This window comes from Osmerus mordax, chromosome 4 (genome assembly GCF_038355195.1).
Source record: "Osmerus mordax isolate fOsmMor3 chromosome 4, fOsmMor3.pri, whole genome shotgun sequence".
Classification (NCBI taxonomy): Eukaryota; Metazoa; Chordata; class Actinopteri; order Osmeriformes; family Osmeridae; genus Osmerus; species Osmerus mordax.
In genome coordinates, this window is record NC_090053.1 from 12,889,392 (window position 1) to 12,915,513 (window position 26,122).

Here is a 26,122-nt window from a genome sequence, read left to right on the forward strand (position 1 = left end):
TATATAAAAAAGTAACTTTAAAGGTACAGGAAATGAGAATGCTTGCATTTTATTTCAGTGCCAGTCCGTCACCCAGTCCTTATCTTAATACATCCTACTGTACATCATTTCATCACCACAGTGGTACTGGAATTTCATTGGCCTGCAGTCCAGGAACACTTGTTAGACACCACTGGGAAGGTTGAAAGGTCAAACAGCTGTCCGCCTGAGCCAAGCCATCAACAGTGATGTTGATTGGATCAATCACAAGTCAGATGGATGTGAGCTGGTGTGAAGTGGTTGGCTTGTGTGGACAGACAATAAAGAGTGCTAATGGCCTGGCTCCTTCCTGGCCTCAGCAACTTGCTTGGCTTTGGCTCAGCTTTATTGCCCGTCCCCCACACTCTGCTGCCAGCTGAGGAAACCAAACTGTGTTTATCAGGATTGTCATCCTACTTAATAAAGCAGCAGCCCTTCCTGTTACCTCGTCCAGACGTCAGTGGAGGACAATAGACTGAACTACTGCTGACCCCATCAGCTGAGAGGAAAGCAGTGGTCTGCGTGTGACGATTCTCCTGGCTCCAGCCTGGGCCTCTTTACTGTGATATAGTGAACACAAACAACTTAACCACTGTAATATGAATGGACCATATGATGGGGATAATTATTGCATATCTTTCTTAAGCAGTCAGGATTTTCTTTACATGCTATTACACAGCAATGGCAGACAAATGACCCATTAATATATGCAATTTTAGTAATAAGTATACGTTGTTTGTGCGGTTGCTCTCCTAAGTTGTTACATCAGACTTGTTTTGTGGAGAAGAAAATAAGGGATGATGACACCACCATTACTTGCTGCAGAGTACCCTGCCCACTAGCCATGGTTTGTCTTGCTTATAATGCCAGTGGCCTGGACAGGGAAACTGGATTCCTCTGTTCCTCTGTCAGCTGCACCTCCATGGAAAGAATGTCTCACAGGCGGCCCGTTCATATGGAATGCCCTGTGGGCTCCGGTTACTTAGGAGTGAGTGGGACAAAATAAATAACTAAACACAGGCCATTCTGTTGATTAAACCATGAGAAGGAGGAACACTTCCTTGCTCCTCACAAAGCTGGGCTTTGTGAGGAGCTATCCTCTGTGTTGTCCTCTGATTATATTTATATGGGAGAAGGCAGCAGGCATCCAGGCACCTGCCCTGTTCAGTGTGGATGTGGGAAATATGGATTCAGTCTTTCATCGGCCTCTTTATCTGCCACGGATGGCTTATACTCATGTGTAAAGTCCTCTGTTGTGTTAGCTTTGAAAAACAGAGGGAGGAAACTCTGATCTGTGTTCTATTAATCATAGTCCAGCTCCCTGCCTGTCCCTCTATCACACATGTCTGTAATTACAGGGTGTTTGGGTTTTAAGCATGGCGCTGTTGCCTGGAAATGGAAGAGTGGCTCCTCTGATGAACTCTACGCTAATAGTGGTACCTTTGATCCTTGTGCTGCATGGAGGGCTTACAGAATGTGCAGGTTTTAATTATGAAATACATGAAAAATACATGCAAGCCATGACTAGAGTGATTTGCTGTAGCAGGGAGCTGGCTTGCCTCTCTCTCTCTTCCTGTCTTTACTCTTCCGGAGCTCACAAGCCCCTCAATCCTTCTCTAGGTCTCCTGGTTCCCTGTTCTGAGCATCAGTCGGGAGTCTAAGTCCCTGATATTAATTAGAGGATTGACAGACATGTAATTCATCTCGGAGGAAGTTTCATTACATGGTAGGCTTCATAGGGCCAGTTTGCCTTATTGGCAAGGGCTAAGACCAGCTCTAATGGGGCCGCAAGTTGCTCTCATCTGAGTAATTAGAGCCAAGTCCTTATCAGCAACCATGACTCCACAGTTTTTGGGCCTCGTCCTTTTGCATACACAGGCCTCCCAATGGAGTCCAGTTCATTAGACACGTCTTCAGCATAGTATTAACATGAACAAAATAGATAGTCATGAATGGGATTTGAATATAGTCTGTTCATTTTCCAAGGTACCTGAGAGAGCTTGCATTAGTAGCCTGACCTCTGGTCTGTAGAGGCACTTGTTGTTTTCACTCTCCTACAGTAGGTGTCTGCAGCCTACTAGTTATCTTGTGAGCTCCACAGTACCGTATTGACATACTGCTAGCACACTGTCACTGGTCATCTAGCCCCACATCCACTGGAAGTTATCACATCATATGTTCAGGTAAAGGCCATCATGAGGTAAGATGCTGCAATAAAACACATGAGGGCTGAAGAAGCCAGCCATGAGATTCATAACAAGATAGATTCAGACGGGTCAGTGTCTGTGTGAGCTCCTGGGTAGAAGAAGTGTCGCTGTGTCAACATGCACGCTGCTCTTGTGGTTTCCTGTAGGAACTGTCTACTGTGTGACAACTCTCTCCTCAGTACTGCTCATGCACAATAGCAGACCACAAAGAAAAAACACCAGGTACACCAGGCATTGCCAGTACTGCAAACGTAAGCAGTGTTTATATTTTGCAAAGAGTCGTTACAAGCCCATGTCAAAAGTAACACATGCGCAAATAGTACAGTTTGTTTGAAATAGGCATTGCAAATTCAATGTATATGTACAATAAGCTGAACATGTATTCAGTGTGTGTTTCATATAAGCCTGTAGTACTTGAACACGCCCTGGACATGACCACTACAGACTGTGAATCTTCTAGTGTAGAGCAGCACAGTCAGTCAGGGTGGTCTTCTGGAAGTGGCTGGGATTTATTTATGGGGAGGATTGAGAGGCGATTGAGTTTCATGTGTGGTTGAAGCTGGATCACAGAGAGATTACCACAGGCTGGGAACCGCCTGCTCCCTCAGTACACAGAGGCCTGACTGTGCCCCTGGCCTCACTTTGACCAGCGCTCAGGGCCTCTCTGTATTCACCCTCCCCTGGGGAGCCCTGTTCAGGAGAGAATTACAGTACAGCACAGCCAGAATCAGAGCCAGCTACTTCAGAGCAGCCGAGAGCCTGTCGTTTGTCTTCTTCAATTCCTTAGCTCCAAACAGCCTCTGAACACAGAATTCCCAACTAGTGTTTTTCTGAATGAAAAGGGAAAGGAAGTTGTGAATTTGTAATTGTTTCCCAATCTCGCTCCACTGCTACTAAGCTCTCCTCCATTGGTCCGCTGTGAGCATTGCAGAACAACACTAGGCTAGATTTTAGCACAACTGTCAGCTCTTTATCTCAGAGAGAATGATTGTCATTATTAATATGACATCATTGATATGAGCCTTGTCCCTGGTGTTAGCCTTGGATCAGAGCGTGCAGGGTCTGGAAGCTTCCGCGTACAGTACTGTTCAGTACAGCACACCGCTAGGGGACTATTTTTGCAACGAGCCCCGCGATTTGTTTAAGCACTCAGCTGGGTGAACCTGTGCAGCAGCCGCTCACCAATAACAATAGCGCTTATCGTCCTGTTCCCTGCGGTACAATTAAAATTCCGTCAGTCTTCAGTCTGCCTCCCAGCCATGCCTGCTGTTCCCCCGGCCCTCCTGGGCCACATCTAGTCCTCTGCTGCCATGTATAATTCACGAGCCACCAAACAGCGCTGACGACTCACCTGGAGACCGCCAGCTAGGCCCAACAAAGCAGAACCACACCATGGGAGAGGATGTGCAGCAGTCTGGGAACACATGTAGGGAGAGAGGGCTGGGCCGGTGAAAGACAGACGCTTCTTGGTCAACGAGAGCTGTCATCATTACTGTATCCCTATGATAACTCTATATGTCTCCCTGGTTGAGATGATCAAGCCTGTGAGTGTGATTTCACTTTTATGTTTATGCTCACTCGGTTTCTTCTCGTTTTTTGAAAGACAGTTGCAATGTCCTCTAAATCTAATTTGGATGTAAATCTTCTATTTGCAGATAATTCCATAGCGATGCATTGGAGTAACCTGTGGAACCTCTGAGTAGTTGCTTTTAGTTAAAACCAATTAGAAATGACCAGAAATAACAGTGCCTGGAGACAGAGAAGTCATTTTTCTCTTGAGCCTCCCCAGAGAGTTGGCCTCTCTATGGATTAAGTGTTTTAGTGTATTAGGGGGACAGCAGATTAGAATCATTATGCTTTTTAATCATTACGTTTTCACATTTAGAGTTTATACTGGTATAATAAGGCTAAGTATGTCACTACAGAAGGGAGGATTGTTGAAATGACTTTGTGTATAGAACTCGGCCTTCCCAAAGTTAGAACACGGAGCTGCCTTATTCCCTTCATGTTGCAGATTGTGTACATTGTTATAGCGTTAGAATAACTTTTTCTCAATCCAACCTGTGTAGCTTACATATAAAGCGCACCTTTCACACATCTTGTCACTTCCTCATGGACACTCAAGCATGTGGTGTGTGTGCTGGTGTGAGTGTGTTGATGTTGGAGCTCTCTGTGTCACATCCCATGATCAAAAATGTGTCTTCTTTTTTCTATCCAGGACTATTTGTTATACTTTCCCAGGGACAATACTGTCCCTGTGATTAGGATAGGTAGGACTATAGTGGGCTAGAGTGGACTCTGCCTATGGGTCGCAAGGACTAGAGAACCTTGCCGCCCCTGACTGGCCCCACTCTCACAGTGATGGCCATGTCCTTGAGTGCGTCTGGTGTGGAGCATTGATGTGGCGAGCAAGCCAGGAGGAAGTGGGCCTCCCTGTCTCCCCAGACTGAGCAGTGAATGAGGAGAAGTGAGGAGCGCCAGTCAATGAATCAAGCAGCAGGAAGGGAGCAGCCAGGGGGAGAGAGTGACGTCCCCACGGGAGAGGCCTTGCATTAGGAACTTCCTCGTCTGTGTGTTTCTGGCACAGGTTAAATGGATCGCTCCCATTAGCGCGCTGAGAGGACAGCTCCATTATATGAAGGAGACTGTAACTTTGAATGTCACGGTGCAACAACCCCAGAGCATGGCTCGTCTCCCAGGGAGGGGAGGGTGACAATAACCATCCATGATAATCATTCCCTGTCAGGCGTTAAGGAAGCGGGAATTATGACGTACGGCCTGCCGCACGACTCAGACTTCATTACAGGCACTGTCACTTTGAGACGCCTGCCACGGCGCCCGCATCTCAGCAGCGCGGCGGCAAGCTGCTGGGCCGCTGCTCCGCCTGGCGGCCCCTCCCCACCCCGTCTAAGTGGCATGTTTACAGGAAGTGTGCCCCCCTGCAGATAAATGTGGTGGAGGTTAACCTCCAGCAGTCTGCACACCGTTTCTCTCTCCCTCACCAGGCTGAAATTCTCATGAGAAGAGACTAAAGGAGCATGCGCCCTGTGTGTTTACCAGGGCTGGTTAACTTCTGAGAGATCTTTGTCTAACAGATGACAGTTGTCTCGCGTTCAATTGCAGCAAATGAGATATTCGACTATAGTGAAATGAGGGAAGATTCTAGTTGCTCACAGGCACAGTATCTGCACGCAGTAGGCACCGATACAATGTAAATTGTACAGTCGTATCTGAGATTTTACGTAGGGGACTGTTCATTCAAATGGAAGGGTTGCCAGTGCCAGATTGTTTGTCAGTAAAGGAGAGTCTAACCTTCAGATTGACCTCTGAACCTGCCATCCAGTGGGCTGGACGTATCCTGGCAGCCATCTCCAATGTCAAAGCCCTGAGCCAAGCCCCTCCCGCCCACTGCCTGACTCACCCATTGGCTCCTCTGCCCTTTCCCCTTGCCACCTCCAATCAGATGGCCCTAGATGACACATAGAGGAGGAAGTGGGATCTCTGTCCCCCCCCTCTCCCTGCCTAGCAACAGGCCACCTCTTTGAGTAAGCCTGTGAGTCTTTGAACAGTAATGATTTCCTCTTCCGTCCAAGCACATTGTGTACAGATTTGTTTTCACGTCTTGACACGTCTTGACATGACAGTGGTAGGAAGCATGTTAGATAATCAGAAACAGGTTTGAGACACGGCCAATAAAGGTACACTGAACATAATTATTCAGTAGAATGTAAAAAGCTCAAGCTTGCTGTTTTTGTGGTCTATGTGGTCCACCTCTGTCTCATGTCTCATTATGAACCAGCCAGAGACCAGTTCACACCTTTGGTAGATGTGAAGGAAGGAGGGGGGAGTTGAGAACCTTCCCCCAATCAACGTCTGACCCCAGACAGGTCCTCCCTCGAACATTGAACTGTATAAAACTCCAAGATGACCATCAATCTCTGACTCCAGCTAAACTAACCATGGCATGAACACCATCAGGATTGGCGTTCCAAAGGACGTCACCAAGCTTCTCCTGAGATTCAACTTCATAGTGAACGTGTCACTATCTGGACGTTTCAACAGAAGAACCAAAAATGCAATTCTAATTGCGACTTGACTGAGATCCCGCAGACTCAGTAACATGACCCTGCAGCGCAGCCGCGCTTTGACTTCAGATTCTTCAAATGGACCTTTGGCGCAAACCGGCCTCAACCTCATTGATCAACCCCTGATCAAACGTAACTATGGCTAACGCTCTTTCCTCCCCGACATGGCATTGGCGTGAGCTCTGTTTATGATTTGTAAGGATGTAATCATTGACTGTACAATTTCTGTCTTTCTTTAAGTTAGATCATTCTGTTCATTGACACCAATCTGTCATATCAAACCCATAATCTAACTTGTTCATACGATCTGTTTACCTTACTTGAATAAATTAATTGTAAAGATATTTGACGTGCGTGTTCACTAATGTTACGATTGGCTCTATACTTAGAACAAATTAGTTCCTAAAGATCCGGTCCGGTTAATATGTAATAGTCAGTCTCATCTTTAAAAAAATACAGAAACGCTGCCCCCTCCTCCCCCAGTTACTACGCACTAAATGTTAATTAATATATTTTTTAGACTGCTACACATGTTGTACATCATTGGAAAGCTACGATTCTTGTGCTTGTAGATATATAAACCATTTCAACAACAAGTTTAGTCAACGTCTTTGTCCAGTCACCACTTTGTAAACAACGCCAAAGCCAAACGTCTCTACTTACCCTCAAAGGTTCAGTGTCGTCCAGGTATGCAAACAACCCATCAGTACTTGATCTGCGTACATTCCCAAGGGTCCAAAGTATCTAACCATGTAAAGTAGTTTGTCCAAATACAATGTTTTACATTCATAAATATCCATTATCCTTTGTTTCATTATGCAAGTTAGCCGATGGAAGAAACAACTTGTTTACTTTGTTTATCTCCGGTTAGCAACGGAGTATTCACGATATGAACGCATCAAAATGTCCGTTGAACCCTCCCCTTTCGATTGACACCAAGATTGACCCAATAGGAGCTTCCATGCCCTGTTGACAGCCCTCTAAAGCCAACTAGGTCTGTGCGTCCTAAAGGCCCTTTTAGAAAATGCCTGGATGTACTCTCATAAAAACGTGTCAAATATGAATATATTGTAGTATCATGTTTGACTTTTGATTTGAATTGGGTAAGGCTTCAACCTGTGGTCCAATTTTGTCTTCCAGCTAATACCTACCACCTCTAGTTTTCAAAACAAAATCTAGGCGGAAATAGAAACTTTCACTTTCCTTGTGTTCAAGCTTCTATTACTCAACACTAGTAGTCCTGTTGTCAGGACTGACAGGGGTCCTGACAACAGGGGAAATAACTTCAGAGTGTCAGCTTTCAAAAGAGACCATTTACATGCATGTACTCCAAATGGTTCAAGAACAGCTTTCAATTTACTTTGGGTATGCTGTTTAGGCGTTTTTAGGCACATTTAACAGGATTCTAAGGAGGTTTAAATATTGGATTCCCTAATGTCCTAAACCAATATTAGGGTGGTGCCCCGAGACTTTATTATACATTAAGTATTTCTATCTTTAAACGAGCAAACCCCGCTACAATGTATATAAACAAAAGGTTGATATATATTTTACTGTTGAGTTTTGTTTGCAAACAGATACAATGCCACCCATATTGTGAAATTGTATGTGAGTCTTATTAACATATATAACTATTTCCATGCATTCAGTGTATGGAATAGTGTTTAGTGTCTAGTTCTAGTTGTTTTCAAGATTCTAAATCTAACATGAACTGATTGTGATTCAACACCTTGGGTGTCTGCTTGATGTATCTGTAATGGTGTTTGAAAGATCTGTGGCTAAGCCAGGAAAAAGCTCCCTGCTTTCCTCGAACTCCTGACACTATTCTCCTATTTCTATTCTACCTCTTCTACAATTTCCAAGGAAACAGACATGTTCCTCAGATGGAGATAGCAGTGCTCCAATCATCAAAACAAATGCACCTTACAGTAAAGATGCCTTCTCCAATACCTTGATACCAATGCTCAGTAATGGGCCAAGAGGTCAACATTCACTTCACTGTTGATTGACTTCTGGAATTAAAGCAGGATTGCTGTGCGAGTGTTTTTCTCTTTGCATACTGTCACAGTTGGCCAGGCGCCGGTTTATGGTCATGAGCATTGGAACAATGATAGAGTAGAATCACAGAGCCCAGGCCCCTAGGTGACTGTTTTCCCTCTTTCTGCTCAATGGAGTTGATATCAGATGTGTGTCTATGTACAGACGGCTGAGGGCTCGAGTTGTTTTCCCCCTCGTTGCTCTTTGACTTGTTTCCCCCCTTCTCTAAACGTGTCTGAAACATCGTTATCTCTGGCCAGATGCTTTCTCTTTTTTTTTCAGCGAGAATTATTGAATCATGTCTGCTCTCCAACCCCCATGAGTTTCAAATGCAAACCGTAGAAAAATTAGCCATTACTTCCACATGACAAGTGGGATCTATTAGTGTGCTCTCGCCCTGCAAAGCATGAGCATGCAGGGGCCCACTGGGGACCAGGGCTGGGTGTGCGCTGGCCCGCGTGTGCCGGCCTCTCGGGGCATTAGAGCAGCCTCGCAGACGGGGCGGGGGGTGGAGGCAGAGTTAGATGAGTTGACACTCGTAGAGAAAAGGGTGGAGGGGCGGGGGTGGGGGGGAATGGCTTAGTCATACACCCACTTCCTGGGTGCTGTGAGGTCATATGTTAGGGTGTTACACGTATTTGTTTATTCTGAATATTCTGTAATGTTTGAGGGTTCAGTCTGATAGGCTGTCTGTGTTGGAAGATTTCAGGTTTCAAAACTAAGCAGTGAGGGAAGTTTAAGCCTGATCTGGAGAATGTACAGTAGTAGGTAGTGCTGCAGGATATTCATCATCATCGTTTCAATTAGACTTTATTCATAATCTGAATTTCTAAATGTGTTGTTTCTCTTTCGTTGCAGGTATCTCAGTAACAAAGAAGACACACACCTGTGAGTACCAATATTTTAATTTGCAATATTTTAAAATTGTATATTTATTCAACTGATTTTTGAGAGGGCTCAAAAACAAGCAGATGCTCAGCACTACAGTATAACAATTTTACTGGACAGAAAATGTACAACTGACAGTTTATTTGGTTGGAATGTTTACAAATTCCATGGTCTATTTATACAAAACATGAATAATTGAATTCTGAATCACACTTTGCAACACCTTACACAGGGGTAAAAATACTTTTACGACAGTAGTGTAACCTCTTCACTTTAAACAACAGCAGAAACTGAACTGTGAATACCATTACCATGAGGAAACAAACCTGCAATAGCACACAAAAAAAATAAAAAAATAGCACACAGCCATTTACTTTCAGTTTCCCTCATGACAACCTTTCTGCTTTATTGCAATTTTTTTTATCATCTCTGAGATTTATGCTGTGGAGAATATGATAATAACCCTTAAAAGGAAATTGGAAATTACAGTCTGTCTCATGACTGCCGACATCACGCTCTGGTACAGCAGCTAGGGTCCTGAAGCTCCTCTTTGTTCCAGGCAAAGCTTTCTACAGAAAAAAGCGGATGTGGTTTGTTTGTAACCTTTAGAGGCTGGGTAAACTGTGTACTCCCAACACAGATAGCCTACCGGGCACATACGACATGTACAGAGGCAGACCCAGCGTGGTGCACATGCGAGCCGCTTAACAGTAGACACAGCAATACCCGTGTCTACGTGTGTGTCCACACGTGTGTGTATGTGTAAGAGGAGAGAGAGAGAGTAAACATTACAGACTAGGCCAGCCCTGAAGGCTATTGTTTTTTTCTGATCATGATGATGAAGCTGGTGGAGAGGGGAGGCCAGAGGGCTTTTCTGTAGCAGCCCTGGAGCTGCTCCCCTCATTTCCTCCTGGCTGGGAGGATGATCCTCTCCAACACATCATTCCTAGCTTCAGACAGCAGGCCGCAATATCCCGTCATCTGCTCCAGACAGCCCTACCTGAGTGGCTCAAAACGAACACACAGAGGTCAGGTGGATGATTTCGCAAAGCTATTTGCCTGTCCAGGGGGCTGGAGTGTCTGTTTGAAGTGCGTGTTTGATATCTTTCCCTCTCTTGAAGGTGGAACAGAGCCCCCCTTTGACCCTCTATCCAGCACCCCACTGCTATCTTAATTAGCACAGAGCTAACTACCTCCACACTGGAAGGGGGCTGGAATCAAAGAGCATGGTTTAGGAGTCTGGGTTCAAAGCCTTGGGCAGCGGCTCGGCCGCACCATCTCATTTCAATGAGAAATATTCACATCTCATCTGTGTCAGGAAATCAAAGTAAACCTCTTTAACAAGTAGCTGATTGATGTGCCGTGTAGACAGGAAGACATAGTTCCCCATGTCTAAGGATGTGTGTGGTCACTGAGACTTTCTATGGCCATTTACTGGTCAGGGATACTGTGAAGGGAGGTTGTAGGTGATTATTGGGGTTCAGAAAGGGTTATTCAAGGACTGGTGGGGTCTTAATGAGGTTGATGGCTCCACCCTACATGTAAGCTCATTGGCTCCAGCTCTATCAATGGTCTGCAGGTCCACCCTGATTGTGTCACCACGTCGCCAAACTAGATGTGCTCTCCCTCCATGTCTTTCCTGGAGGTCCTGTGGTATGGAAGAGGCTGATCCCAGTCAGGGACAGGGAGGAGTGGGTAGGGGAAATCCCCCCAGCCCAGGCCCGGCTACAGAGACCACAGAGACACGTATCTCTCTCTCTCCCAGTGCCCTGTCTGAACGATCAAACCCCTGGAAGAGCCTGTTCATCAATATACATTACAAAGGCAGCTGTTCCCTGGCAGCCCCTCCTCTCATCTCCCCAACTCTCCTCCTCCCCCCGCTCTCGTCTCCTGAGTTAAGTACCCAGCTTTAAGGAGGTGAAGGTTTCCAGATGATAATGATACTTGCTTCTTTGTGCTGGCTACTGTCACGGCCCCCAGCCAGTCATGCAGTGACGGGGGAATGAGAAGAGATCGGAGGCACACACTCTCTACCATTAGGGTGGGCCAACTCTAATAGACCATATAACTCTTACCACAAAGCTGTAATTCTCAACATGGGATCAAGTATGGTTATCTTTTACATTTTCCCTGACAGTTTTATAGTCCTTATGTTTATTTAGGGATACTACCTGGCAGACGGCTCCACTAAAGTGTCCTATAGGGTGAATTAGGCTAGATTTCATGATAATGAATGTGTTTTTAAATTGTAAATTGTTTGCACCTTGTACAGATTGAAAAAGAATGGTTTTGTCGAGGGCTACTCTACTGTATGTCACCATTGAAGATAAAATGTTTTTTTTTTTTTATAGAAATACCTATCAGTGTGTAGTGTTAGTGTAATTGTGAAATATTTGATATCAGCTACCCTAAAGAAAGTTCTCTAGCAGGGTCTGTGGGATGTGTTTCTGTGCAGACCTGTTGAGGGAGATGGTGTAGATGCGTGGAGCAGATGCACCTACTGATTACACAGAGATGACATGTCTCACCTCTAATCTGTCATCTGCAGACAGGAGTGCCCGTATCTCTCAGCTCTGATAGCAGACTGCAACCATAGAGCACTCTCACACACGCTCACACACAAACAGGAAGAAAAATAAACACTCTCCAACACACAAACTGGCCAGCCATGATGCAGTCTACTACTGAGAATCAAGATTTTGTGATTGCATCTGGTTAATCCTCTCATTCTCGACTCTGTTACAGTCCTGCAGCAGTACAATGAACACTGTGTTTAGCTGTATACTGTTATCCACTGGCTTGTTATTTTATGTAAATCCAGTCACATTACTTGTCTCTTTTTGCAAAAACAACAAAAGAAAAAGTCTTCATATATACTGTACATTTGACATATTGAAAAAACCTGACAACATAAAAAAATAGGGAGATTTAGGAGAAAGTGCAGAGGAACGCTTCTGTGTTCTGTCGGCTTCCAGAATGGCCAGAGGGAGGCAGTAACACGGTAGAGCGAGGAGTAAGAGAAGAGAACAGACAACACCCCGCTCTTCAGCTCCATCTCATAAACACCCGGTATACAAGCCCACTCTGTTCCTCTGTGGATCTCTATTGTGTGGACAGCCAGTCTGTGCTGATTAAGAAACATGGGCTTGTCCCTGCGTCTTCGTTTACCTGGCCTGGATACAGAGTTCCTCTTCTCAGAGACCAACACTGTTTATATGTTCCAGTCAGCCACCGTTTTAGACAACAGGACTAACATCTAGATACAATTTAGACTTCATACAGCACATGCCGTTTCAGTGTATTGTATATATTTTAACATAGATTATAAACATTTTGCGTTTTCTAGTGCTGTTATGTGGAATATACGAAATATTTTTATGTTATAATGTGTAAATATAGCGAATACCCTAACATTATTTAATATTGTGTCTCTCAATTATCTATAGTGTGTTTTCAGAATGCTACATTTTGATGGCAATATTGTAGATAAAGGCTCAGTTTTTTTTTACATCAGCTTCACCTGCTGAATTATTCATTTCTCAACTAAAATAATAATGTTTATTGGTATCCAGTGTTTAAAGTATTTACTGTTAATCAAATATGAGATTCATGGTCCTTAATCATGCTGTACCCTGCAAATGTGTCTAATTTTGCTTGGCAACAGGCATACTCCTGTAGAATAGCTGGGGGCAGAGTGAATTGTCTCTGCATTGCTCAGTGTTCCAGTATCTCGGTTTGTTTGAAGGTGTTTCATCACATTGTTGCCTTGAATCAGCTCTGTAGGGATTTGTTTCTTGCACTCATGTGAGAAGTGCATCCAGTACGCTGTTTAGCTAGGGCTGATAATGAAGATCAGCCAGCCGGGATCCCTGGGCTAAACAGAGAGAGAGAGATAGTCTGGTTAAACACAGTATTCATACACACACACACACACAAACACGCTTGACACACTCGTATTCATGCACATATACACACATAAACAGACACAAATACATAAACCCTCACATGTGAATGTTAACAAAAACACATGCAATACACACACACACACACATCATATGAATCAAATGAACACTATATGTACACAGTAGATAATACAACATAAAATACGTACATTTTGTTTTAAAAGGCTGGTGTAAAGGTTGAGTCAGAAAAAAAGGGGAAAGGAGCTCTGTGGATCTCTGGACACCATACTGAAAAAGATACCGACAAAAATAAAAAAGGCTATCTTGTTCAGTCTTAACTATATGAAGGACGTATCTTTTTTACATATAAATATTTGGGTAACACTTAACAGTAAAGTCACTTTCATTACCATGTTACTAAGTAGAAATACTAATAAAAACATTGTAGTTACATAGGAATGGCTGTGTATGGTATTTTAAGTGTTAGCAGTATACTGTTGGTTGATATAAAAGTGTAAGATGGCACACTATAGCAGAAGGGTGTAAGGGGTAAGGTAAGGTGGATGTTGTACAGGGACAGTTGAAGTTTGTGTTACCAAACAAGATCAATGTAATCATCCTCTTACCCCTGGAAAGCCCCCCCACACACACACACACCTCCCCCAACCCCCCAGTTTCACTATTCTTTTACCGCTAAACCTTAAAGAAGTGTAATTGTAACTGCATAGAATTTCCTTTTTAACTAGTATGTTTTACTATTGCAATACAATCACCCATGGTAGTTAACCTTAATGTAAAAGGTTGCAAATATTTCTGATATCATATAATCAAATTGTTAAGTGTTACAGTATTCCTCTTAAACAAAGGCAGGATCAGTGTCCCTACTGTACTAACAGAAGCTGATTGTTATGTTACATGATTCACAGTATGAAACTAGATTTGTCACCTCCCTGAACAACACAGAATGCTGAAATTGACATGCACTGTTTTTTCTGCCTTTACAATAGGTTATGTTTTATTATATGAAGTGTATTTTTGATTTTATTTTTTAAATTATTTTTTCTTTGTGGACACATTGGTTTAATCCATAATAGACTGTCTTTTTGTCTGAAATAGGTCAGTATAATCACAAGAGTGAGAGATGGACAGTCTCTGTAAAAAGAAAATCAATAGAGCTATCTATTTGTCGTAAACCAGGCCAGCGTGATTTTTCTCAATTTTTTCTTCCCACTGTATTTTTTTCTATGCCATACAATATGACAGGTCTTCATTTTTCAGTAAAAGCATTATGTCTGCCATTTTGTCAAATTGCAAATGGCCTTTTCTGACTGCACTTTCTTTGCATAAGTTTCTCAGAATGGAGAAGGTTTTTTTTATCACCTACTGGGGCTCCAGTGTGTGTGAAAGGAGGAGAGTGGCATGGGGAGCTGTGGGGGTAGCGGCACCTTTTTGTGGGGCAAAGGGGTTCTCTTTGTGGGCTCTTAATCTGGTTCTTCTCTGGTCCTGGCTCTTTCAGAGTGCCTGAGCTGAAGCGAGGAGAGGCCTCGTCAGCTTTCCTTCACCCTGCCCTTTTGTGTCGTGCCCAGCATTGAAAGACCCTGTCTTGAAGTGTTGTCAGACCACAAAAACAAGAGTAAGTGACATGTGACAAGGACACAATGCTCGGATGGGCCAGCTAACGGAAGTGGTCCCATCTGCTGTAGACGATTTCTCTCCTGCCGACTGCCTGCTGCCCCAGGTGAGGGGGGAGGAGGGAGCGGGGAAGGTGGGTGAGGTTGCAGATATGGCGAGGTGTGCCAGGCCAGGCTCTTGGCAGGGCTGGCGACAGGCAGGGCCGCCACACACCGACGTTGCCACAGAGTAGGTCGGACTTGCGCAAGCTCAAGTTATCTGTCACTCGTCAGGTTTCCATTGGCTCATCACTTTCCCATGGTGCAGTGCATGCAGAGGCAGCACAGGACAAGGGTGTCAGCATGTAATGAAAGGTTTGATTCATAGAGAGCGACAGATGCCGAGGTCATAGAACTCCTCTGGATGTGATCCTGACTGATGTTGACGGGGGAAGCTTGAAGATGGAGCCCATAATTAAATGTCCTTGTGCCATCATTAACTCCCTCTGGAGGAGCAAGGATGTACACAGTCTCCTTCCTCATTGCTCCCACACACAGCCTCCCCACATTACCCAGCATATATCACTGACCTGCTGCTGTCTGGCTGCAGTCTCTAAGACATGGAACACCACACCAAATTATTTTTACAACTTAATTGACTGTTTCTATGATAGAGTTATTTAGACAATTATCTGAAGTATTCTGTTATGGGATTTGTAATTATCATAACTATGAAAATGCAGATGCAATGAGTCCTGGTTTGAATAATGGAGCCTATAATTATCATGTATAATTTGAGCACTGAATTATTAAGAATTTTTATTGTTATATCAATGTAATATGAAATTACAAGTTTGGTTTCAGCATATAGAAATAGTGCATGTGATTGGAGTAATTAGTTTGTATCTGGATGTAGAATATAGCTACTGTAATACCAAACATTTATTGTTCGGTAAAGACACAGACAGAAATATCAGTTTACACCGATATGAAAAAGGAAGTGGCAGTTGATCCGCTGGTGATCCTACAAATTTACGTGTGTGTTGATCACAACCAACTGAATGTGTTGGTTTTTTCATTAGATCTCTGCTGTGTTTTTTCTGTTGCTTTTCATTTGTGTCTGCGTGGCTGTGCAGAGTGAGAACAGAGGAATACGGTTAACCTATTGTGAAGTTGACCGTGATCATTAAGATTCTCCAGATAACAGGCATGCGGAATTCCACGCCTCAGCATTATAGGATCCCAGACATCAAAGGCAGATTCTCTCTCCACTGTGTCTACCATAGAGGGGGGGAAATGAGTGAGAGAGACAGGGAAATAAGGCTGGCTGAATGGAGACAGACAGAAAGATAGAGAGAAGGAGAGGGAGACTTGGACCTTCAGTCTCTATGGGCAGGGACAGAGGTAGAGAAATATATGCAGGCTTTATATACCCCTGTGTCATGATGTAAAATTATACTTTTTTGCCACTGAAGGCATAATTGCAAAGGCATCCTGTTGCTAAATTGACATTTTCTCTGATTAAGTAGCCGCCACACTAATAATGCAGTGAGTTACTTAAGGAGGGCTCAATTTAAAGATCAAGTTCATTTCTCAACCCATTCTCATTGGGTGTGCTTTGCCTTCGGCAAGGGCACAACCTTTGTTCTCTCACATATATATTATTAGTGTGTTTGCTGCAAGCAAAAACACTATTGTTATTCTGCATACTTATTATTTTTTAAATTTTCCTCCCACTTTTTTCCGTCGCCTACTCCTTTCACACCGTTTAAGCTAGAAACACCGTTCAAACTTCATTTGATAAAGTCTGAACTGCTCTAGTGTGCTATTACTTTTCTCATTGATAACTTTTAAAGTTTTTAAGGTATTAAAGTTTGAAGTGCTAAAAAAATGAATGGGTTTCAATGGTTCAGAATGTTCAAGTCAAATTCAATTGTGACGTCATGCACTGACAGAACTGTTTCTCACCGCGTCAATTTTTGACACTGTTTAACACTTTCCTGCCTGAATATGCAGACTTTTTCAAATAATATACCTGAACTGTTTATACCATTATGAAGACAAGATTTAGGGCTTTCTAATGATGTAAATATTTATATGATCATGTTAGGCAAATCATCCTTTATCAAGACGATTTCACGGAGCCATTCTGACAAAAATCTTCTCGTCTGCATTACTTTTTTAGAAAACCTCATTTTTAACCACTTTCACTACAAGATAGAGGATACGTTAGAGCGTATGAAATGTGTGTACGTTTGTCGTGAATTCAGAACAGCGGACAGATTTAAGATAGACTATTTTGTTTCAAAGTTATAACCACTGAAGTGATGAGTGCGATAACGCAATTCCAAGCTAGCGCGATGGCTCTCCATAACTAAAAACGGTTCTACTTTTTTCCACAATCGACCAAATTGGCCAAACAAGGTATGTACATTGAGTTTAAAGTGTACATAATCTAGCTAGATTATTTTTCTTTAAGAAAGTTTCACAGAAATCTGCAAAAATCGAGGCTCAACACTGTCATAGCCGACTGTCACGAACAGTTAAACCGGGGTCACGAAAGGTTTACTGCAGCTGGCATTACTACGAACAAAAGCTTCGTAACTGAAAGGTTTTTACTTTTAGTTGACGATATTGAACACAGACGTTAAGAAACTTGTCTTTACTCTAAATATATTCTCCGTTTTCAATTTGAAGCAGTAAATCTAACACATTAGGAATTCTCCCACGACATCCGCTCGCTCTTCTTTGACAAATATGTTTTCTCAGTCCACCATACATTAGACGAGCTAATTTTCGAGCACTTTCAATACAAGATACAGGCCATGTTAGAGTTGATATATATATACATAAATTGTGTGGGCAATGTAGAACAGCAGACAGATTTGAAATATGATCTTTTGTTTTAAAGTTCAAAGTTTAAAGAGTGCTTACAACTCTAGCTACGACTGTCATCATACAGTACTGTACTAGCTGCCATAGAACGGCGAAACTAGCTACGTCTATCGTTCGTTACCTACAAACAAATGCTTCGTAACAGTATTTACTTTTTATCGACGATATTGACAACAGAGGTTAAGGAACTTGTCTTTAATCAAAAGATCGTCTCCGTTTTCAATTTGAAGCAGTATCTACCTTACTGTAGGAAATCTCCCATTGCATCCTCTCTAGCTTCTTCGGCTAAAGATGGACGACAATGACGAATTGATGTTAATACAGTCTGTAAAAATACCACTTTGACACACTTGCAAGAAATGATCCGCTGGATAGATGTAGCATGATCTTATTTACCACCCACAATAGTTCTGCTTTTTTTTGCAGCAGCATTCTGAGTTAGAGTAGCTAGCTTTTCCAGTTGCACAACAAAGTCACATAATGTGACGAGATTGAATTTAAAAAACTCACCAGGGACAACGACAACATCGGCAACCCTGCACTATGGATTATTATTTTGATGTCATCTTTAAATTAAGTGTCTGAACAGGACTGGTTGTGCAGGCACACATGATTAGTTTCTCCATCTTGAACCTAAAATCTAGATTCTAGGTTAGGAATGTTGACAATGACCAACAATTGCTACGTTACAAGAAACAAGGAACCAATCCAATTGGCCAACGCTCAAATGTTCTACTGTTCAAACTTTTTTTTGTTTCTACATCTTTCAATTATTAATACTTTTCAGAATGGGTTTTATTCGCCAAGAAACATCACACAGACAAGGAATTTACTGTGGCAGGAAGGTGCACACATTAAACATATAAGAATCTTAAATAAGAAGTGTACAAGTCTAACTAATACTAAGGTTTAAACATGTAAAAGGTTTAGAATGAAATAAAATGGCTCTAACATAACGATTTAACATTTATGAAATTAAATAAGATACCCTTTTCATCACTCTTTTTTCTCCTTTTTCAACCGTGAGAAAATATTGCAATGCATAACAATGACAGATATACTTTTAACACTGTCTCACCATTTTGGTTTCAAAGCAACACTTTTTTTCACCTTCATACTGCTGACATACTTTTGTCTGCTATGATATTGATAACTGTTATGCAATATACTCTTCATCACTATATTTGCTCATTTTTCTAACTTCAAACTTTTTTCTGTTTCTCAATCTTTCATTCTTTAATACTTTTAACTAGTGGTGGGCCGTTATCGGCGTTAACGCGCTGCGTTAACCTGAGACTGTTATCGGTCGATAAAAAAAATATCGCCGTTAATCTATTCTCAAAATTGGGTATGGAGCTGGGTCTGTACTACGCAAGCTATAATGACTTTCACCTTGATATTTTAGCGCGGATGTATACCTTGCCGAATTGCACTGTAGAGGGCGAGAACGAGTCTTTGAACCTGTGTGTATGCCTTGTGTATGAAATTATCACATCAAACGTAAAGTGCTAACATGGATGCAGCTATGAAGCCGCCTGGTTTGCTTCAGGGAAAATGTATTTTTAAGAAGCTTCCCAATGGAAACCTCGACAAGTTTGCACCTTGTGCTATGCGGAATTAGTTTACTGTAGGAGTTCTTCCAGTCTCAAATACCACCTAAACGCAAAGCTTCCCTTAGCTAATGCGGAAGATGCCGGGCCAAGCACTGATGTAGCGCAGGGGAAGAGTCGTCGTCAAACTACTGTTTGAGTGCAACCGAGGCAAGCCCGTCAGCACAGCTCTATCAGCCAAGCTAACTAATCTAATAAACAGTTAATAAACACAAGTACATCTTATTGAACATAATTTATTTTCATCACCAATTATATAGAACAGCTTTCTCAAGCAGTTTGTGATGCATTTTGGAAACAGGAGATGAGCCCCTGGTCTAATGCGCCACCTGGCTTGAGAAACCCGTTCTCAAAGACTTACTTTTAGTCATTATTTGGGTAGCACACATATTCTGAATGCCTTCGGTGGAATTCAAATGAGCCATTTTAATCTAGATTAACGCCAAAATTACAGTGAGATTAATCTAGATAAAAAAAAAAAATCTATGCCCACCACTACTTTTAACGATTACAAATTTATGAAAGTCAATAAGATACTCTTTTCATCACTGTTTTTTCTCCATTTTCAACAGTAAGAAAATATCGCAATGCATAACAATGACAGATATACTTTTAACACTTTTTCTCACAATTTTTTTTGTTGTAAAACCTTCTTCACTATTCAAGCCATCAAAACAATCGTTTCAACTGCTTTCAGCAAATACAAACATTTTCTTCAGGAAATGTACCTTTCTAGTTTATTATTGTTTATTTTCGCCCCTCTAAGGATCAGTCAATATTTGGACTACATACACAACGGCGGTGTCAAAAGGTTCGTCTTGGTAGCGATTGCGTTGGTTGTATTTTTATTTACGTTCCGTTGCATGGTTTAAGTAGAAATTGCGTTTTTGTGGTGAAAAGTGAAGCTAACGGTGGCTAATTTGCTAGCCACAGTCACTGACGTTACTAACGTCACTACGTCACTAACGTCACGAAAACACGCGTGACTACCTGTAGCAGAACATTCGTTTCACGTCTGTTAACTTGGGGGATAGCTAGGCTAACTATAGCTTTACTGCAAGGCAGCTGCAGAAACGCCACAAGCAAAGAGGCCAGGGTGATAACTATTTACTCATTTTACTTTGTGATGTGAAACACAATTATGAAATGTAATGTACAATATTAGCTGAAATTATTAAGGAAGTAGGCCCACATCTGCTTTTGGAAACGGTAGTCTACTATTTCCCTAAAGCATTAGCATCATGACATAGCCTCTGTTGCCCGGGCAACACATACTACAGTGGTCTATGATGCATCTCTTTTCAATCTTTAAAATAAACATTCCTCACAAATACATTTTCGTTGTAGGATATATTATGACATTACATTACAAGTAAACGATTTGTGGGTGAAATTATCATTACCTGTGGTTTCAAACCAGTGTTGCTCACTGCAACGCTGTAGCCTACGCGAGACACTACAAAAACATCTATGTTTGACTTCCTACAGCACGACAGAACATGTTCGGCACTCCCCTTACTTAAATCAAAAGTCTATCTAACTGCTAACCTTAACTTCATTGCCACAGCCTAAACTTTGTCAATCTGTTCATGAAAATAATTAATTTCAGCCTAAACCGTACAACGGAACGTTAAATCCAATTCAACCAACGCAATCGCTATCAAGACGAACACAGCAGTAGTCTACTGTACTGAAGTAGTACAATTTACCGGGGCAGCTTCTCCACACAGGGCTATATCGCACTTTGCGTTGTTACTGACAATGATCGCTACCAGTGAGCTTTTTATGAAAGCGATTTTCCACTAAATAAATGTCAAGCTTATTTACGTTTTTGGGGGCATATTTTCAGTTAGAAGATGGTACTGTTTGAATCGCGATTCAATCTTCTACTGCCGGTAACGTCGTAGAATAATCTTCAAAGGGGGTTCTTTATTCATGAATGAATGCAATATGAGTAGGCTAAATGCCTTAAAATATCACGAGAAGGGAAAAACTTAAAAGGACGTTTACGTCATAGAGATTAGGTCAATTTTCACACCCGTCTGCCAAATTTATTCGTTTTGATTCAACGATGAGGATGCCTTTTGCAGGGGAAATGAGAAGATCTATTTCATTCTACACTTCACTCGTATTTTCAGTTGTAAATGAGCAGCAAAAAAAAAATGCTTTTAAATCTATGTAATCTTTATAAATAATAAGTATGCATTTTTATATAAAATATACAGAAATATCAGTTTTAAAAATGTCATTCAAAAACGGACCCCTGTGCAACCGACGCAAGCAAGCACACCCTACAATTTCCCCAGAAATTGTACCCTCTCTAGTTATAGTATGCTCCTGCCTAATTCAGCGAACAGTTGTGTTTTATCTTTCAGATAAATGAAAATGTCTTCTTTTTAGAGGCGCTTCCTGTACCATACAGTATTTTTTTTATTATTTCTATGTTTTATACATTTTATATGACATTTATTTAATGTATATTTCATTTACTGCATTGAAGTTGTTATCCAATGTACGAATATTACTCAATGATAAATGTCCTGGTACAAATGAGTTCCCCTCAAATTAGCTTTCTGACATGATTGTGTTTCTGCAGTTATAGCACAGAGAGTTTTGTGCAGTGACTGTATTGACTGTAGGAGAAAGGGAGATATGCTGTTACCCAGTATTGTGCTGGATTACAGACTCAAGGTCGACTCACAAGACACAGAGCAGCATTATCCCTTAATCCTATGTTTTGGTTTCAAATAGCCTTTTTACACCTAATCTTCACAAGTAAAATGACAAACACGAAGACTGAGGTAGGTGTTTAAATGTGCATTACCTGCAGTGTTAAGGTCAAAAGCTTATGCTGACTTAAAGTGGCTCTGTATTCTATGAAAGAAAAGATGATCATGTGTTTGTTACTCATGCAGATCTGTTACACTGGTATTACAGAAGACTAGCAAGCCTTGTGATGAAATTCCCCCAGGCTGATTTGGATGGAAAAGTCTGGGAAGTTCTCATACACTGTCTTATTTCTCATTTTGAACCAGACTTCCTTTTGCTATGATTTCAGACCTGAATTTCATACATTGTACATTCTGGAAATGAAACTGTAATTTCTTTGTGACATTCCAGAATATAATTATTATACAGTATTACATGGTTACTTTATAATTGAACCCTCACCAGTGTGTTTCCAGTTATCCTTAACATACCCAAAAATAACAGGCTGTACTGCATTGTACTATATTGATTCAACATTTAGTGAATGGCCGCATGTCCGGCCTATGTAGTGTCAGCACATGTACAGTCAGAGACAGCTGGCCAGCTGCTCGGCGTGGATAGGCCAGCCTGGCCCAGCTCAGCATGCCGTCAGGCTCAGCTCTCCCGGACCCAGAGGAAACTTAAAGGTGCTGTGAAAGACTAAAAGTGGGCCAGCAGGCGTTGCAGCCTCCTGTTGACCTAGCTTGTTCCGAGGGTCCAGGTACAGAGTGATGACAGGACTCCTCCTCTAAGGACCACATTACTAATGTGTGAGGGTGCAGGAGGAGCACACCTAGTGATGAATCACTCTTCTGCACCCATGGCATCCTCATAAGTCAAGAGTAAAAGTGTTCGGTGCATGCTCACTAAAAGGGTCCCTCTGTCCACCATACAGAAACTCCAGCAAGTAATGGCAGAAGGGGGGAGGCTAAGTGGTGCGCGCATGGTGCATAGCCTGAAGATCTACCTCAATCTTAAGGAAAAAGCCAGTCCTTTTGGTGGGTCACTTGTTTTTATTGAGCACTGTAAACTTAGGGAAAGTAACTTTCATGCTTGAGCAGTGTTCTCCTTAGTAAATGAATGTAATGTATACCGTGTTGAACACAAGCACCTTAATGTCAAACAACATTTTAAATATGTGTTTGTCTAAGAAAAACATTTTTGGTGATTGTAATGTTTTTCGGTGTGTAAAAGTCAGAGACAGAGCCTCGTAGTTCACAGTCCTAGAAAATAAGAAATGTAATTATTGCGCAAAATATCCCATCTCAATATTTGTGATTTTTTGGAAATCTATACAAACATGGGCACATTGTGTTTGGTTGTACTTCTTTTTTAGTCTTCCTGACAGAAGGTTAAATATTTTTGTTTAAATGTCCTCCTCCCTCAGAGTTGATGTTGTACTATATTGGTGATGTTGGGGGAGTGTGTAGTGTAGGTAGATAATATATCACACACTCCAGGAGGTCTTCCTGGTATGTTCCTCAATAATGAAGTCCATTCGTTAACTTCCCTTCAAAGGCCAAGTCCCCCGCTGCCCTTTTCAGCAGCCATTGCAACTTACCATCGTCACCCCACCAAAGGTAGAAAAACACATAATCATGCCTCACTCCCTCAGACAGGCTCCGTCGTCGCCTCTGCAGCACATGAAGAATAAGCAGGCCCATTACCAATCCCTCATGCCTGGTTATGGCCATAATTATCACAGGCAAAATGACCTGCTCTGTTTGGTCTGCCATAGAGGGGGGGTGGCTCTCTCTTCTCCTCTCTTCTCAACCAATCTCTTTTTATCTCCTTACCTCTTTTCTCCTCTCTTTTCCTCTCCTCTCTTTTCCTCTCCTCTCTTTTCCTCTCCTTTCCTCTCCTTTCTTCTCCTGTGGTGAAGATGGAGCTGGTTTAGGGGAGTCCTGCCAGTTCATTAGAATTCACAGGGTTCCACCTCCCCACCTAGCCAGGCTAAGCCTCTCACACAGCCTGCCATGCCTGTTATAATCTCTCACTCTTTCTTTCCTTTTCTTCCCTTGCTTAGAACACATACCCCTTTCTATCTCTCTCCCTCTGTTTCTCTCTCTCTTTCTCTCCAAGGACAGCTTCATTTGAAAGAGACACAGGGTGCTTCATTTAACCCTCGTGCTGCCTTCGGGTCACATGACCCAAAGGTTCATAACGAACCATCGTTGTGTTTACCCAATTTTACCAAATACAAAAACAAATAAAAATAATTTTATTTTAACCATTCCAATGTGGGGGGTCTGAGACAGCTCGACAGTTAAAAGAAAATGCTTCACTTTGTTTTTGTATGAGGTAAATTTGTCGCAATACGACGGTGGGTCACAATGACTGATGGGTCAGAATGACCCGAAGATAACACAAGGGTTAAAAAAGTGATTTGTATTGATTTGTTTGACTTTTTTCATATAACAGTTTAAATGGACAAGCCTGTTTATTGTAGGCTACATCTCTCATCTCTAAGTATTTTTTACATTTATTGTTCGACGGTTGTGGATTTCTTGATCTTGAGCAAATATAATAAGGGTGGTTCTGTTCTACAAGAAATTGACCCATTAGACTGCGTTTCTCATATTACAAACTACCCAGAGTCGAAGGAATTGGCATGGTTTTCCACCCTTACTACTGTAAAGCCAAGAAAGCGATGACAGCAACATCAACAACCTCTATGAAGCGGCTGCAGTACACAGTAGATGCTGGGGGGCATCTGATGCTTTCAATTAGAGGAGGCGCAAGTGGAGTTTAATGCTGATCAAATTCTCCATATTCAGAATACCTTGAAGGGTCCAAATATAATTTGAAACTGACATGAACTCCCCTGCAAAAGAACATTCTAGGTCTTTGACATTCTGATGTTTATTTCTATTCCCTGCAAAACTCTTTTGTCTGAACTGAAACCTGTTCTCGGTTACAGTGCCGTTGTTGTTGGGATGAGATTCAAACTAATCAGACTACTTTTATATGGAAATATGATTTGGATTTGGTGGAATGTACTTACTCTGTTGGGGAAGATTATGATTATTTTGTGGGATCATTTCATATATTAGTCCTATTTAATCACTAACTTTGATTAAATACGCTTTTGTCTCAATTCCCCTCTTGGTCTCACGCACGTCTCATGTATACAGTGTATACAGTACACTGTTTTTGTGGGTGTGTTGTGTGTAAATGTGTGTTTGTTGGTAATGCTGGAACTGAGCAGAGCTGGCCTAAGGCTGTGAATATAAAGAGTAGAGAACACTCACCAATGGAGATCCTTCCCTGATCACACTGTCAGTGTGTCTATCAGTAGCCCTCCCTTCTCTACTGCTTCTGTAGCAACACTCCTCTCCACACTGCTCTACAGAAAACCCATTCTCCATGATGGCTGAGGAGCATAATGTTTATCCTGTAGGTAAACATTATATTGTGAAACTTAAGGCACAACATCCATGTATGTTTCCATACTTACCATGCTCAAACTTACATTAAGCCTCACTTTAGAAAACCCGGCTTTCTGCTCATTTGAAAGAGACCCAATAGTCTCCCCTTCTCTCCCTGAAAAAAGATATTCCCTTTGTTGTCTCTATGATGTATTGAAGTATTCCCTACATGTGGAAGGCCTAGGAAATTGCCTAAAATGGCTCTAAATTGGTTTATGATTGTCTAGGGTATCTGTATGGGTAGCTACTACTACCGTTCAATATTTTGCCCTGCAATCCCTGGCATATGAAATTGATTTGTATTGTTTCCGTTTGTCTGTCAGACCGTGTTAATGTGGTTTAGCTGTTCAAGGCAGGAGGGCCACCCACCCCCACCCCCGTAGTTAGCTATGATGAGATGTCTCCTGTCGCGGGCGGGGGTGGGGGGTGGACACAGTCAGCTGGAGAGTCCTGGGGCTGCGGAGCGTAGAGTGAAGGGAGACGGAGGGTGGGGGGGGAGGCCGAGCGGCTCCAGTGGTGCAGGAGTTAAGGTGGTATCAGCTGTGTGGTGAGCCCAGTGCGTGGGATGGCTACTGACAGACTGCTAATGAGGCCATTATCGACTCTGGTCCTCTTCTTTCCTCCGGGGGCACCAGTGGAGGCTCGGTGCCTCCTCTCAATTGAATTCCATCCCACAGGGCTTGTTTACAATAAA

At 42.2% G+C, this 26,122-nt stretch overlaps 1 protein-coding gene across 2 annotated transcripts in view; it reads left to right on the top strand.

The window, feature by feature from the left end:
* Nucleotides 1–26,122, top strand: part of roraa (RAR-related orphan receptor A, paralog a) — a 160,987-nt gene that overhangs the window by 94,407 nt on the left and 40,458 nt on the right. For both annotated transcript variants that reach the window (XM_067234483.1, XM_067234484.1), the window contains one exon: nt 9,206–9,235. In XM_067234483.1, coding sequence (XP_067090584.1) covers nt 9,206–9,235 — 30 coding nt within the window. The remainder of the gene's footprint in view (nt 1–9,205; nt 9,236–26,122) is intronic.